The sequence below is a fragment of the Ursus americanus genome, chromosome 23 (assembly GCF_024610735.1).
Source record: "Ursus americanus isolate L20-20 chromosome 23, mUrsAme1.1.p, whole genome shotgun sequence".
NCBI lineage: Eukaryota > Metazoa > Chordata > Mammalia > Carnivora > Ursidae > Ursus > Ursus americanus.
In genome coordinates, this window is record NC_142149.1 from 15383132 (window position 1) to 15399077 (window position 15946).

At 52.1% G+C, this 15946-nt stretch overlaps 1 protein-coding gene across 1 annotated transcript in view; it reads left to right on the plus strand.

The window, feature by feature from the left end:
- MARCHF10 (membrane associated ring-CH-type finger 10) overlaps positions 1 to 15946 on the plus strand; it is a 78937-nt gene that overhangs the window by 60852 nt on the left and 2139 nt on the right. Inside the window, exons 9-14 of the mRNA XM_087854235.1 lie at positions 995 to 1104; positions 9504 to 9617; positions 9754 to 9755; positions 11891 to 11916; positions 14344 to 14429; positions 14630 to 14672. Of these exons, the coding sequence (XP_087710361.1) occupies positions 995 to 1104; positions 9504 to 9617; positions 9754 to 9755; positions 11891 to 11916; positions 14344 to 14429; positions 14630 to 14672 (381 nt within the window). The remainder of the gene's footprint in view (positions 1 to 994; positions 1105 to 9503; positions 9618 to 9753; positions 9756 to 11890; positions 11917 to 14343; positions 14430 to 14629; positions 14673 to 15946) is intronic.

The window sequence follows — 15946 nt, forward strand, 5'->3', positions numbered from 1 at the left end:
GTGCAGACATGGGATTACCGTTTATCCTTGTCTTTTGAAGTTCTCTATTATTTACTATTGCTTCATGTCCCCAGTGAGGCAAAGTAGAACTGGGGTCTAAAACGGCGCAAACCCTATCTTTACTGAACACACGCAGATAACTAACCAGTCCTCTATTTTGCTAACGCATAAAATAAACACCGGCACATCATTAGCAAAAATGCAGCACCCAGGTGAGGGGGAAGCCGCAGAGCGTCATGTTTGCTTCAGCACGGCACAGTTCCTGCAGCTTTCAGTTTTGCTCTGGGGACTGGGATAAGCAGAGAAAAAGTGCTGGCCTAGAATGCATGCTTAAAAACAACAAACAAAAAAACCCACTGCGACAAAGGAAGGCTTCTCAAGTTTCTTTTCCGGGATGAGGCTGAGCTTGGTCTCAGGTGCTGGCCAGGGGTACTGCCGTCGTGGTTCCCACACGTGGCCCGTGGCCCCCTCACTCTCTCAGGTGGGAAGTCGCCTGGGCGAGCGCAAAGGCAGATTTTGAAACCACGCGCTGAGAATAGCTTCTGCCGTCAGTTCGGTCCCCATTTACTCATTTGCTTGGACCTGTGTTAGGTCTGTCAGAAACAGCAGCAACAACACAGGCCAATATTCGCTCTTTTCGGCCAACACCTGTGTTACAGACTCTCAGCCTCCACGTAGCGATTCCAATTTTATGAACCAGTATGTTTATGTTTAAACAGACAGCAAGACCTATTATTTAAAAGTCACGGGAATTTCACTCATAGGAAGCTTGCATAATAAGGAAAATGATTATTATGAAGGAAATTTTCCAGATCTCAAATTCGAGGTCCTTTTCTACAGAAGATGGCTGACTTAAAAAAAGAAAAAAAAGTCACTGAAACTCAGAATTCATAATACACACGAGTTCACTCCCAGAATGTCAACACAAAGAGACCCAGGGTGTGAACACATAAAGACCAAGGGTTACATGTAACAAAGAATTCTTTAATTTAAGGAGCGGATCTAGGCGCCGTGAAGACCTGTGAGATGTGTAAGCGAGGCCTGCTGGTCGACCTGGGTGATTTTAATGTGACCGACTTCTACCAGAAGCACCAGCAATCCCGGGTAAGGGACGCTCACGCCTCTCTGCCTCCACAGGCGAAGTGGGTTAGAGATGCAGGGTGGGAAGAAAGGCTTTCCCTGATAACAGGACTGCAGAAGGCCAGTGCATAGGATGAATCTGGGAGTGTCCTCACTTCTTCGAGAAGGTGTGCTACTAAGTCAGACCATGATGGTGGCGTGGGGTGGGGGGTGGCAGGGTTCAAAAGTCTATGCCACTCTGGGTTGAGGTCCTGCTGTGGTCAGGGACAAAAGTAGGAAGCCACAGTCACTGACTGGACACAGAAACAGGCATAGTCTGGCAAGCTCCACACCCAAATTTGCTGAAGTAATGTAAGTGTAATAGCAACAAAGAAAAAAAAAATCAGGTCTTGGAGGAAATGGTCCCCAATTTACATATCAAGTAACTCTTGGGTAATAAGAAACTGCTTTACTCAAGGTTAATAAACAGGTCATAAGTACCTAATGTGTGCTTTTTAATACCGGGTGAAGTAATTCTCCTGGGGCATTTGGATTGCAATTTTTTTTAAGGCTTTATTTGAGAGAGAGAGCACAAGCTGGGGGAGAGGGAGAGGGACAAGCAGACTCCCTACTATGAGCAGAGCCCAACGTGGGGCTTGATCCCAGGACCCTGGAGTCACGACCTGAGCTGAAGGCAGATGCTTGACCGACTGAGCCACCGAGGTGCCCCTGATTGCAATTCTAATGCTGTGAACGTTAGTTAACCTTAGGTGGGCAGGTGATTCATGCTCAGGATAATAGTTCAATGTTTAGTTCTCGGGCAAACGACCCTTGATTTAGAACCGCACTGCCCAATATGGAAGCCACAAGCCGCGTGTGGCTAATGGACTAATGTCTACTTCGCTCAAGATAAGGTGTGTTGGGCGCCTGGGTGTCTCTGTCAGTTAAGCATTTAACTCTTGATCTCAGCTCAAGTCCTGATCTCAGAGTCGTGGGTTCAAGCCCCACATTGGGCTCCACGCTGGGTGTGGAGTCCGTCAATCAGATGTCATTCTTCAGGGGAGTCGTTTTGGCTTTCGGATCATTAACCTGCGTCCAGACCTAAGGCACAGCTGCGTCATAGCACTCCGTGTGAGTTTGGGCAATTGTTTAGTTACCTGTGGAAAATCCGAAGGCTGCTAGACAAAAGAAGAAACTATTGGTAAGAATGAAAGACTCATAGAGCACAAACAAGAAATGTGCTAGAACGGACATAGTGCCACACCAGCATTGAAGAGATTGGGCATCAGGATGTGGAAAAGAGGGAGGGAGGGGAAAAGAAAGGAAGAAAGGATTTCCTGAGAAATGAATTGCAGTTTGTGTCCATCCGCTTTGAGGCCCAAGGGTCTCAAATCACTCTGTCACCAGCCCCAAGAACTGAGATGAGAAACAGAAGTGCTTCTGGGGTCACCCTACTGAAAGGAAGCAGGCCCTGTGGGCGCCTGAGGTCAGGGTGCCAGCCGGGGCGCAGGAGGCTTCCACGTGGTCCTCTCAGAGATTATTTCAGGAAATGGAGCCTGTAGGACTTCCTGAGAAGGACACGCCCGGACCAGGCCAGGTTACATGGACTACTGCCAGAACAGTACAGCCCAGGAAAATGCCTTAGCTAGTGAAGACTCCTTTTGGTTCCAAGTGTCTCTGCATGGTTCACCCTCTGTGAAGCCACGAAGGCCGAGCACTGTTGGGTTCACCAATGGTATTTGTAGACGCAACTCCCTAATGGTACATTTTTCCAGTCATACTAACACGTTTGCACTCCTGTAGCCGGACACGGCATGCCCCACCGCAAAGCACACCAGCTTTGACTACCGTGTGAACGCAAATCTTGTTCCCTTCCCCAGAGTTGCTGTGTGACCTCAGGGAAAGCACACACACTCTCTGGAGCTCAGTTCTGTCGTCTGAAGGAAGTAGGAGATCATTCCTCCCCGACAGGATGGGACGCAGGAAAAGACTTGAGTACATCCTCTAACCAGGTACCTGTGGAGAGCAAGGTGCTCAGGGAATGCAACCGCCACGCGACAGCCTCAGAGATGCCCAGCCTCTCTGGACTCGAAGGAGGAAGCTAAGTGCACCCGGACCGGGCTGGAGTCCATCACTGAAAAAAGGCACCTGGCCCACGCAGGGGTCAGACCCATAACCTTGGCATCACTGCTTTCCTGCAGCTGAGAGAAGTGGCTGTAAGCACCTTTGACCAAGAACCACGAAAGGAACTGTGTCAGCAAGAATCTAGGCAGGAGACATGCTGGCACCCTCCACAGGGGTGAGTGAAGAGAGCTGAATGAAGGCCAAAAGCGGGCAGGAAAAGAAGCCAACAAGGTGTAAATAAGCATCCTCGGACTGGCGCTATGACCATTCTAGGCCTCAAGTGACAAGGGCTGGGGGCAGTCACCAGGATCAGGAGACCTGTAGTTATAGGAGAGAGTCACAACAACCTGTGACCTTCAGGAGAGGAAAGCAGCCGGTACCACGCCACCACCCAGCAGAGAGAGAACAAGGAGAGTCATTACCCCAGCCGCGCTCTCCTCCCACCCGCTAGTCTCCCGCCAGGGCCTCCCATTGGCCAAACCCAATGGGAAGCCAGAGAACAAGGGGGCCTAGTTAATGCGATCCATTGAGATCAGCCTCTAGGCCACAGCGCAGGGTGGAAAGTGGAGCTGGAGGGGGAAGTGGAAAATATCCAGCACAGTAATTACTCTACATGGAAGCAGAAAAGAGTTTAAATTAGTTTCAGTAAGAACCTGACAGGCCATCAAAGCCTTTTGAAAATGCCCTTCATTATAATCACAGGTAGAAGCGCGATTGGCAGGCCCGGCCTGGTGAGAGAAAACAGTCCCAAGAACCAGCACGCACTATTTACGTGCTGATGGAAAACAGTGGAGGGCACACCCTTTCACAGCAGTTCTGACTCCCATGGCCCGTTGCGATTTACTAGAGTCCGTGTGCTAACAGTCTGGGTTAAGCTTGAGACAGTAGGGAAGCCAGCCTTAGACAAGTTCAGAAACTCTCCATGGACCACGGCGGACTTAACTGTTGTTAACACAAAGACAGGGAGGAGGTAATCCACCCTCGGCTCGTTCGCCCCAGCTGCCGAGGCCCCTTGGCCTGGCCTTGGAGTTGATGTGCCTACCTGGGCTTCTGAGGGCCAGGCCCTTCCCGACTCCCAAACCTTGGTCCTCTGGGCCATCTTGGCCGATGCTCCTGGCAAACAGGTTCTTTTGTAAGAAGCTGGGTAGCTGGTGCCCAAAACAGACATATTCCAAGAAAGGGACAAAACCAGAAAAAGTCTAGAACTGACTTCAGCTCAGTCTGGGTCTCACTTAACCTCAACTAACGGGCTAACTCGCCAACTTATTCTCATGCATTTTTCTCATTTAGGTTGGTTGGTTTTTGCTTCTCCTAAACTATAAAAATCACACACACACACACACACACACACACACACACACACACACACACACAAATCTGCTATAGTTGAAATGAACATTTAGCTCATGTCTTTTTTTTCCCCCTATTAAAATACTCATGCCCAGGCCGGGCCCCTGAGATTCTGATTGAATTGATCTGGGATGGGGCCAGGTATCAATTTTCTTTTTTTTTTAAGAGCGGCGAAATACACATAAAGGTGCCTGTTGTAGATCAGAGATGGGGCTGGAGACACCTCAGTGCCCAAGACCAACACAGTCACTTCCTTTCAATGGGAGGATCAGAGCAAGGGCTGTGCAGCCACAGAGATCTGACCGACTCTCAGGACCAGAGAAGGCCTCCCTGAGGAAGGGATGTTGAAGACCAGGAAGGAAGAAGAGGGGCGAGCCCTCTCTCCACGTGCCTTTGAGGGGAATCAGCATTGTCAATGACTTTGGGGGTGGGGAGGGGCTCAGACCAGAGTGTTTCCCTGGTTTGGTTCAATGCACCCATGTAGGTAAGGGAAGAGTGCTGCCCGTGGGCCCTAACAGGCCATCGAAATGGGATCATCCCCCATCTCTCAGACACTGGGTGGTTTCTGTAGGTCCCCCAGGGCCAAGGTTTTTTCCTAGGCTTCCAGCAGCTAGATTAGGAGCTCTAACAGGCTGTTTGCAGAGTGGCCCTGGTGGCCCAATCCTAGGCCCATTGGGGCTGGCGGCCACGCAACCCTCCCTCCCTCCTGACTCGAAGATGCCTAAAAATTAAGCCCCACAGGCATCTGTCCCCCCTATGAGTGCTGCCCAGGAAGGAGTCGCTCCTTACCCAGGAGATCGGCCTCATCCCAGATTCCGGTTGGGGCACTCAGTTTTTGGTTGCAAGGAAGAACTCTGAGAAGAGCTGAACATACCGTTCCAAACTCCAAAATGGGCCTCGAGAAAGCAGGCTGAGGGACAGTCGAGATTACAGATTGTATGCTCAAATGCCTTAGAGGCCAGGCAGGTCACAAATGTCGGAATCCTGCAAGTGTCATCGCAACAGAGGGGTCACAACGGAGGCAAAAGGAAGACGGCGCTCCCCAGCTGAGGAAGTCCGTGTTCATCCATCCTTTCCTTCCTGCCTGCCAACCAGAGCACGTCCTCAGGCCGGATTCAGCTGCCTGGCTACAAATTGTTGATCGTTGGTTTAAGGGCAGTGGTTCTCAACCTCGAGTGGTCCCCAGACCAGTAGCATCAGCATCCCTTGGGGACTTGCTAGAAACACACATTCTCTGGCCCCACCCCAGACCCACTGCATCAGAATCTGGGGGAGGGGGAGAGGTGGCGCCCAGCAGCTATGTTTTAAAAGGCCCTTTCTGTAATTTTGATGCATATTCAAGTTGAAGTCACTAGCGTCAAAAGTCATGACGGAATGGGCCACTGCCTGGCCCCAAATCATACACTTTTTGTCATTCTTTCATCTTACGTATATTTATAGAGCACACACTAGATAGCAGGTGCTGGGCTAGGCAGGAGCAGCACAGGCGTGAACAAGGCACATGGGGTCCTTGCCCCGAGTCCTATCTTTCATTCTTGCCTCTTACAGGATAGTTTTGTTTTGTGAAATACCATGTCCCCTTGAATTAGCTCATTTTGCTCTAACACCTTGGGCAAACAGGCAGGATAGAGGTTACTTCTCCATTTTTATAAATGGAGCACTTTGGCCACGCGCAGTTAAAACTCTGCCCAAAGTCTTCGCGCTTGACGGCCCCAGGCTGCCCCTTCTGGGGGCCCACGCCCACTGCGTGATGGAGATGTGCTTCTGGCAGCAGAGGAGGGTCTCAGCGGGCCTCCGGCTGTCACTGCTCTGAGGCACAGGCCTGGCTTTGCTCCATCTCAGCCACGGCCAGATGTCCTTGGACACACGCAGCCCCCTAATCACCCTCACACCTGGGAGCATCTCTTGAACACGTTTGAAGACTTGATAGAACATTCAGCCAGGCCGTCTGCTTCGTTGAGTGGATTATATTGAGAATTTCCGTAGGTAGCAAATCTCTTCGCCAAAATGAATATTAAACAAAACGAAGGGGGGGTGGGACAAAAGAAAAGAAAGAAAAACATCTGGCAGGCAGCCTGAGTGCTCCAGGGCTCTTGTCCATGGCTTCACGAGCCCCCTCCCTTTGAAGCCCGCTTCCCCACCCCCACCCCCGTCTACACTGCACGGGGGTGTCAATGCCCCACGCAATTGGGTTGGGAGGGAGGGTCAGGAGCAGCTCCAAAGACTAATGCTCGAAAACCTAGCTCGTTTTGCCCTTGCCGAACAAATGTCCTGGAACTCTCTCTAATAACAAGTCCCTCCCACTTGTGGCTCGGAGCATGAGCCGACTCTGAGTTCACTAGCGAATGCGTCCTCTGATTGGTCAGCCCGGCCCCTCTGTGGCGCATCACTGGCTCTGCGAAGGGCGCTCATCAAGGAGCCGGGCCAGGGAGATTGATGGTGCCGCGTGACAGGTTCCCTCCCACAGACCCGAGAAGAGACACAATCTGCTAGAAGTGACTTTTCAAATTATCTGCAGAAAACATTAGTGGATATTTTCCCATCTGCATGCCTCCGGGCCTTATTGAGTCATAAAAAGTAAATGATTTCCCTGAATGCTTAGACAAACCTGATAGTTCCAAGCCATTTTCTAGCTGATTGATTTGCCATTATGCATCAGAGTGTCTCTGAGCATAAAGGCTTCCTGGCGAAGAGAGTGCTGGAGAGAAAACCGGTGGCAACTCGCGAGAGGCCACCGCCAGCGCCAGCGAGAAAGCAAACAAGGGACGAGGCTTGGTGTGCGGGGAGGAGCTGACGGGTGGGTTAGGAAGGCTTCCCAGGGGCGGTAGCTTCTAAGACAGGCCGCAAAGGAGGCGCAGACTCAGGGGGAAGCTGGGAGGAGGCGATGAGAAAAAAGTGAAAACAAGCAACTTCCTCTCTGCTTGCTCCAGGCCAAGGTCAGAAGAGCGCAGAAAACATGACCCAAGTCTAAAAATAGGAGGCTAACTGCTAAGGACAGTTGACTAGAGCCTTTCAAGACAGGTCTATAGGAGAGAGGAGGGGCCTTGAGCCGTGACCTTGGGGACAATGGGCAAGATCCAGACTTGGACCAGACTCAGAAGGAAGAACGCATCGATCCTTGCTCAATTTGGGCACCTTTCCTGGCAGCTGTTTCATCCTGGAAGAGGTGTGTCCTGGGCCAGCTTCCTGAGCTACCCTGGATGGAACGAGGGCAAGGAGATGGGCCGGGAAGGAAGGGAAGAGAAGAGAACTGAGGTGTGGTCCCTGTGTCAGGTCTGAGCTTCAGTTATCCTAGGAAAACCGTCACGCTTCTGACCTCTCCCCAAGGTGAGGCAGAGAGCCGTGTCCTCTGCTGGGGATTTTAGTCTCCCACGGGGCTTCCTGAGCACCAGCTAGCCCACCCCCACACCCCTACCCATGGGGATTTGACGGGAGGCCAGGTGGGGAAACAAAGCAGCAGAGGGGGAGGAGCCATTACTAATGGCCCCTAATTTATTGAAGGTCTAGGAAGGGTCCCCAGGGTGAGGCCTTGCAGCCTAGGCTGCTGCCAAGAGCTGAGGACCAAGGAGCTGTCATCAGCCAGAAAGAGCCACATCCTCCCTGGGAACCTCCCTATGTTCCAAGCACCAGCGAGAAAAATGAAACACAACCCACCCACCGAGAAAAAGCAAAAGCATTACCCAGGGCAAGATGCAGTGTACAAAAGAGTTAGGACTCAGGGAGTAAAGGGGTGATCGGAGCAAATAAAGTTCTGCAAGGAGGTGACATTGCGACAGCTCGAAAAGCTGTGGACACAGCCTGTGAACGGTGGGAGGGGACATTCAAAACAGAAGCACAAAACAGGCCAACTGACCAAAAGGGAAAGGGATGAGCCAAGGCCCTGAGGTTCACAGTCCATCTGGGACTCCGCCGGGCACACACTCACTGTCCGGGAGTTAAATAATAGACCAGCCAGGGCGGGGGCCAGAGGTGAGACCATCATTAAGCCCAATGATATAGAGAGAAACACAGAACCTAAGGCCTGGGGCCTTTTCTCTGGACAAACGAGGGATCTAGAAAAATAAAATAACCTGTGGCATCAGTGTTCCCAATTCTCCCACAGAAATGTCTGCCTTCCTAAGACACATCCCATTGTGTTTACTCCTCTGGTCAGAGGCCAGTAGCTACCACACACACACACACACACACACACACACACACACACACGGTGACATCCAAACTCCTGGTTCTGCCTGATGGGTTCCCACCTTCCAAAAATTTTTTTTCAATCCAGGACAAACACCTTCCCCAGATACTCCAGCCACACTCGTGAGTCGGGAATGTTGCCCGACACATGCTCTGCTCTCTCCGCCCCGAGGCCTTTGCTGGCATTTAGTGCCTCTGTCTGGAAGGCCCTCACCAACCCTCAGAGCCAACCAGAGGCCCTCCCATCCTTTAAGGACCATCCAAGAGGCCTTCCCCATGTCCTAGTAAGCCCGTCTCTCTCCCCCTGTGCATCTCCATTGTAGCTGACACGCGCAGCCGGTCCTGGAACTTTCTGAATGAGGCTCTCCCACGTCAGATGATGGGCTCCCAGCAGGGCACGGAGACCTTTTGCCCCACAATCCCCATAACACCCAGCTCGAGGCTTTGACATGTAACCGCCCCATACATGTTCACAGCATGGGCTTGAGCCTGGCGCATGGAGCTTTCCCAGGGCATCCTCCACTCGGTGGAAAGGAATTCCAGAATGGCCGCCCAGCCTCCACACTGAATCCCCTCCTGCTCCATTCTCTGGTCCCCAAGGACAGGCCTTGCCCTGGTGTTTTGTCACCTGGTATCCCCACTACCTTCCACCCCATGATTTCTTTATTTTTTCCTTTATTTTTTGTTGGTGGTTCTTTTCTCTATTCTTTTTTTCTCCCTCCACCCCATGATTTAGATCATGCATATTTTGTAGATAAACTTAAAAGCCTCTTTTCCATATTTAGGCACAAAATGAGCTGATGAATTCAGGCTTGTACCTGGTGCTGCTGCTTCACCTCTACGAGCAGAGGTTTGCAGAACTCATGAGGCTCAACTACAGCCGAGTTGTAAGAGAGAGGGTGAGTCCGGCCCCAACCCGGCCCGGCCGGCCGCGCTTCCCCAAACCTCGCAGGGTTGTGCATTACATGTGCAATCTGCTAAGGTCTTCGCGCTCCCCTGGGTAGGCTATGGCACTGTCGTCATCGTCAGGCGAAGCCGTAGCATGAACACTGCGTAAGTGTGCGCACGGTGGCCTTCTGGCTGAAAAGGGAGCCATCGTCACATAATTACTTACTTGAGTAGCAATTAAATGGTCATTAATGGTCACAGAAGCAAGTGAGTCTCTAGGGATATTTGCCCCCCGAAAATAGAGGTCAGCAAGGCTGCCGGGGCTGAGCGCGCATTATGTCTGGGCAGGCCCACTGCCCAAGCATGGAGGGTCCATGAAAAACAGGGGACCTTCCCCCAAGGAGAACTGTTTCTTTGGCTTTGGTTCCCAGAGTGTGTTATTTCAGCATCTGTGTGTGCGCGAATGCCAAGAAATAAAGGTGCTGCTGGTGTCCCATTTGTCATTAGAGAAGTGACAGTGTATTTACCAGGGATCAACACCTGTGGCTGCCCTTCCTTTAACACAAGAACCAGGAGACTTCCAGGAGGCCAGTTAGTTTGGAGAGAGAAGCCTGGCCCTGTGGCTGACTGGAGCCTGGCCTCGCCAAAGTCCCCCAGAATGTCCATTTGGCCACAGTCAAGTCAGAACACAGGGCCCCCAACGGCCTTCCCTCTTGGCTGAATGCCTGGCTGTGGCCAGGCCAGGAAAGAGCACTCCCTTAAGGCCATGCCAGGGACTGATCTGCTTTTAGTGTCTAACACCCCTGAGGCTTGAAACTTGACCTCTGCTAGCATCAGAAGGTCATGACCGGCAAGGGAGCCAGTGTAGCAATGGGCAAGCCACAAGGCAGTTTTAATGACTGCCACCCTATCCCATGTACCTCCCTTCCTCTTGACTTTCTCTTCTCTGTCCCCTGCTTCCCATCTCTCTCCATGTCTCTCTCCTCTTCTTCCTCAAGTGGGTAAGATGCACCTGCCAGCACCAGTCCCTGCCCAGATGCTGGAACCCAGTGATTCCAAGGGTTCCTGAGACTGTCACAGGCCTCACAATGACAGCAGGCTGCTACAATCCATTTGGAGCCATCCCTGTGAAAAATGCTGGGTTCCAACCGTTAGTCCTAAGAATTCTAGATTTGTCCCTACTTTTTTTTGTTTTCTGGTGTAAATTCTCCCCTTAGACTCCAAGCTCTCAATTAAGAAAATGGGCTGGGCCTTGGCCAAGATATCTCCTCAGGAATCTCACCCTCTTTGTGACCCAGGCCTGTCCTTCCTTTAACTCTTCCGTAGTTTTAATGGTGACATAAATTCCTCAGAGAAATACATTAAAAAAAAAAAAAAAAGGAAAAAATGTACAGGAAGCAGGAAATGATCCTTTGTTAACATTTCCATAACCTTATTTTCATGATTCCCCATCTTTTTTAATGAACCTTTTATTGCACATTGAACTTCAAAGCACCCAGGGTTTGACATGGGTTACAGATGGCCATGACGTCAGCAAGCTAATGTAAGCAATGCTAGCCTCCAGGACTGCAGAGCAACAGCCCAATGGGTGGGAACCAAGGCCCTGAAGCATGGAGTCTGAAGAACTTTCTGGTAAAGCTATCCTAGAGAAGGAGTCAGTGACACCAGGAGCAATCTAGGAACCGAGGTGGGAGGAAGCAGGAAGGACCAGGCAGCGCTCTTAAAGCTTACATTTAGTTTGAGAAACCCTGAAATAGACCTCACACACTAAAAGCACCAAGCCATCACCAGTACAAATAGCCAATGAAGAGGGACCCAAATGGCTTTTGTCAAATTCAGTCTTCTGGATTTGAGTCTCGGTATCTTCTTGTAGAAAACAAAGAATCTGAGGGTAACATTTAGCAAAAAAGAAGCCTCTGTTGGGGGGAGAAAAACAAAACAAAACAAAACGCTTCTCTCTCCTTTACGTATCAGAACTAGAGAACCCATTCACGTCAGGCTCCCTGATGGGGTCTCACTAGGACCCCCGGGGAGGAATGCTCCTCCATGCTGATGATCACTCATTCATTCATGCCCTGGCCTGTGTCAGGCGCTGAGATGGAGATCAGGGAAAGTGGCTACCGGACATGCTGCCATGTTGTCCCATTCTTTGAGGAGCTTCTGATCAAGTTGGAAGATGAGACTCACATATTTATAAAGACAGGAAATGACTGGAAAGTAGCACTTGGTCGAGAGAACCAGTGGACCCAGTGAGTTCCCAGAGGTCGTGCACTGACAACACAAGATGTTCCCTGGCCAGGACTTTCCGGGGTGTCCAGTGATGCCATAAACAAACAATTTGTCTCCTTAGTGAGGTTGTGAGCTCCCTGAAGGCAAAGCCAGGCCTTCCACACCTGTGTCATGGTGCTGGGCATACCGTCAATCATATTCGCTGACCACGTCCCGGGCACCACGGAGGCCAGGAGCACTGAGTGATCACACTGGCAGATGAGGACATGGTCTGCTAGGGGTTGGGGGTGGGGAGGGGCCGTCACTAGCCACTGGGGCTTGGAACTCTTTTTGTACCCCACCACCCTCCCATGCCTAGAAAAATGCCTGGTACATAGTAGGTGAACATTAACCTTGGATGCTCAAATCAATGAACTAATACACCAAAACCTGCTTCTCCAGGAAGTGAGTCTTGAGTTAGGTTTTGGAGAAAGGGTTACCACGCATTTGTGGAGAGAACAGTATTCAAGGTAGAGGAACACTCTCAAGTTCAAGGTATAGATTTATTTATTCAAAGATTTTCTATGTGCCTACTATGTGCCAGGTTCGCAACTAGATTCTGGGACTCCAAAGATGACTAAGACACTCCTTGCCTATAAGGGACTCAGAGTCTAAAGAGAGATAAACATGTACCTAAGAGCATCGAAAACAACGTGCCCTGCGTTATGACAGCAGATGGAACCAGGTGTGGAAGAACACCGAGCAGTTAGGTGACCCCTTCCTTCCTCTCCTCCTCCAGGACAGACTGTCCAGCAGGGTCCGCACGTTTCAGAGACCTTGCTTTCAATCCAGTTGGGTTGTACTCTTTGCCATCAGCCTTCTCACTGCTTGGAGAGCCTGGTGGCAAAGCTGCTTCCATTCCTGCTCTCATGACCTGAGCTGCCAAGCAGGTGATGCTGGAACTGAATCTCGGAGAGTTTAGCAGGGGAACAAGGGTCAGTGGTGAGGGAAAAAGGCACTCGATGCAGAAGGAAAGGCAGGGGCTTACAGAAGTGAAAAGACCCGTATGTTTGGGAGAGTCAGGGAGTTGCGTGTGGCTGGAGCCGGCAGGAAGGGAGCAGGAAGTGGAGGGTTTGTGCGCAGCTCTGGAAGGCCATGGAAGGGTTTCTAGCCTGAGATGGGCAGGCCAGGAGATTTGCGTTTTCGAGAGAAAACTGGAGCAGCTATGCAAAGGATGGGCTGGAGGGGGAAACCAGCCCAGCCCCTGCTGCAATGGGGGCAGGTGAAGGGGGCCCCTGTGGGGGCACCAGAGACAGGAAGGTACACAGGGCTGTCCTGTGTGGTGAAGCTAAACGGACTCGCCTTCCCTCCCCTTTCAGCCCCCAAGTGGATACTGCACTATTTAGGGCCTGCACTCCCAAAGCTCCCTGTCCTGGGCTTCCTCCTAGCCATGGGTTTTGTCTGTACCCTGCTCTCCTTTTCCCCCAATGAAATGTACCTGTACCCTGAGTTCCCCTCCCTGCCTGCCCATGGCTGCTCCCCTGTACCTCTTCAGGGCCAACTTCGATAAACTAGGTAAAACACAAGAATCTCTGTCCATGAGCTAAAAGGCAAAGGGCAGAAGGACCCCAGGCCTTCCAGGGATCATGACAGTGCCCGTGACCTCCTGGAGCGAGCACTGCCTTGGTGCCCTGCCCCAGGTACCCTGGATTCACATTTCACCTGTGGGGAAACCTTCACCTGTATAACCCTCGGGGGAGGGGCGGGGGGCAGTGGCTGGCCTGGGAGGCAGGCAGGGTCCTGAAGGAGCTCCGAAACTCCCCTGGCCCATCTGCGTGTGAGACTTTCTCCAGGCCCTTCCATTCACACCGTTTCTACAAAGCCCAAAACTCTTGCCTCAAAGAACCAAATGTACCCAAACTCTCGGAGGCCCAGGCTTGGCCCTCATTTGGGAAAACATCCCTACTCACCCAGATGGCGTTTCCTCGAGGAATGAGCGCTGGCTTACATAGAGAGGTGGTCAGCTGGTCCCGAGTCTCGAGGCGGGATGAGGCCGGCTCAGCAGCCCGGAGGGGTTGGGGGCCGTGGTTAGCACAGTCCTGATGTGTGGAATTTACTCAGAAGAAAGTCCATCCTTCTCCGGCTTGCAGGTGACGGGGACCCAGGAGCCACAGCTGCCTCCACACTGGCCAGCAGTTGCCCCAGTAACAGTGTCCGGCACCCCTTGTTTTGCCCACCAGCCTGTCACAAAGCGCCTCTTCTGGGGGGAGAGCACCCGCCCTCCACGCGGGAGCCCACATCCTTGCAGCCTGGCACAATGGGCTCCCACGGAGCACACAGTGTTTCTCATTGTGGCATAAAATGCCATAAAGTCAGAACAAAGAGGGAGCCCGGAGCCTTGATGGGCCTGCTGCTTCCTGCTGGGCAGAGAATACAACTGATTGTTTAAAAGCCAGGGGTGAGGCAAGTGGCCAATTAGCACGGCCTTCACCCCCACGGCTTGTAAATGTGATTCTCCGACCCTCGGAGTGGGCTTCTGCTGTTCAGATCAATTGCCAAAAGGAAGCAAGTCTGCTCCCACGGCCAAATTTAGAAGCCCTGAACCGCCAGCGAAGGTGACCTGGGTTCTCTCTGCCCTGTCTTTAGGGCGAGGCTAAGTCCCGCAGGTGTTGAATATCAACGCTGCCCTTGGCACCTCTGCCCCTTTAAGGTGATGTAAGGGATTCCCAGAACATTCCTGAGAGCGGGGAATTATACATCTGTTCACAATTGCTTCGGAAAAACAATTCATTTTTCATTGTCTTCTTTCTCATAGTTGTCAAGAAATTACCCACAACCCAGACCGGAAGAAAATGAAAGTAGGTTTGGGGGTCAGTCCTGCCATTTTGCGGGTGTTTGCTAATTTACTCTTTTTCTGTCACTGTGTGGAACCTCATACTGTGGAAGGAAGTAATGACCACCACCCAGAGGCAAAAATAACCCCACCGAGCCTGGGAAACTCTAGCAGCAGCAGTCAGGAAGGCGAGTCCCGAGCTCGCTGGATGCAGAACAGATAAGGATTTTAATTCATCCTGAAAGCAAGCACAAGGGCCAGCGAGAGGGAAGATGGTATCGTCAGGCGGGCCAAGATGACTTGCTGCAGGTTTTTTTCCTTTTCCTTTGCTGGGATTTTTCCAGCTTCCAGTACATGGGGGGAGCCTTTTGGGTCATCATCTAAACTCTGGAAGGGCGCTGTTTAGCCACTATGGGAAGGGACCCCATTCATTCAGGAGCTGGTGGCTGTAATGGATCCTCTCACCTTGCGGCCGGGTCAGGTGGGTCTGCCGGATTCACAGGTTGAGCCAGGAAAACAGCTCTCCTGAGAAAGGTCCCCCCAAGGAGGGCAGGACAGCTGCCTTCCAACAGGTTCATTATCCCATAGAAAACCCAGCTGAAGCACATGTGCTTCATTAAAGCGGGAGGGCTTGCAGCCAGGCTCCGGAGGAGCTTCTCCAACAGCAGGGAGAGGAAACATCGCAGTGGACCGAGGCGGGTGTGACAGTTCGAGTTCCAGAAGGTCTTCAGGGGAGAAATCTTACAACTGCCTGTCCTAAGGCAGGTTTAAGGTTTTGAAGAGCGATTCTCACACTGGCTTTGCCGTCGGAATCACCTGGGAATTTACCGAAAATGCAGATTCCGGGGCCCCTCCCAGAGATTCAGATTCAGCCCCTGGGGTGGGCCCCTGGTCATCCCGACGCAGCCCGGCCCGGGGATGCTGGGGGGAACCCCCCCATAGGCCCGCCCGGAGAAGCTGGACCAGCTCAAAGCTCCACAGGGCGGGGCCCAGAGTACGACCCTCGAGAAGCCAATTTATTATTCAGGGCACGCAGTGCTGAGAACCCGGGCTGACCGTTTTCAGAGACGCGGGGAGGGGACGCTTCCCCCCGTTCACAAAAGGAGCCCGGAGTGTCAGCCCCGGGCGCGACCACGGTGTCCTTGTCCACGCCGGGCCCTGTCGCCCGGACGCACCCGGGGCTGTCGCTCCCCCTCCGGCAGCCGGGAAGCGAGCGAGCGAGCGGGAAGGGAGCGGGCAGATCTAGAAAAGACCTTTGTGTCTCGGGGAAAGCGCCTCTGCGCCTAGCTCGCGGGTCCC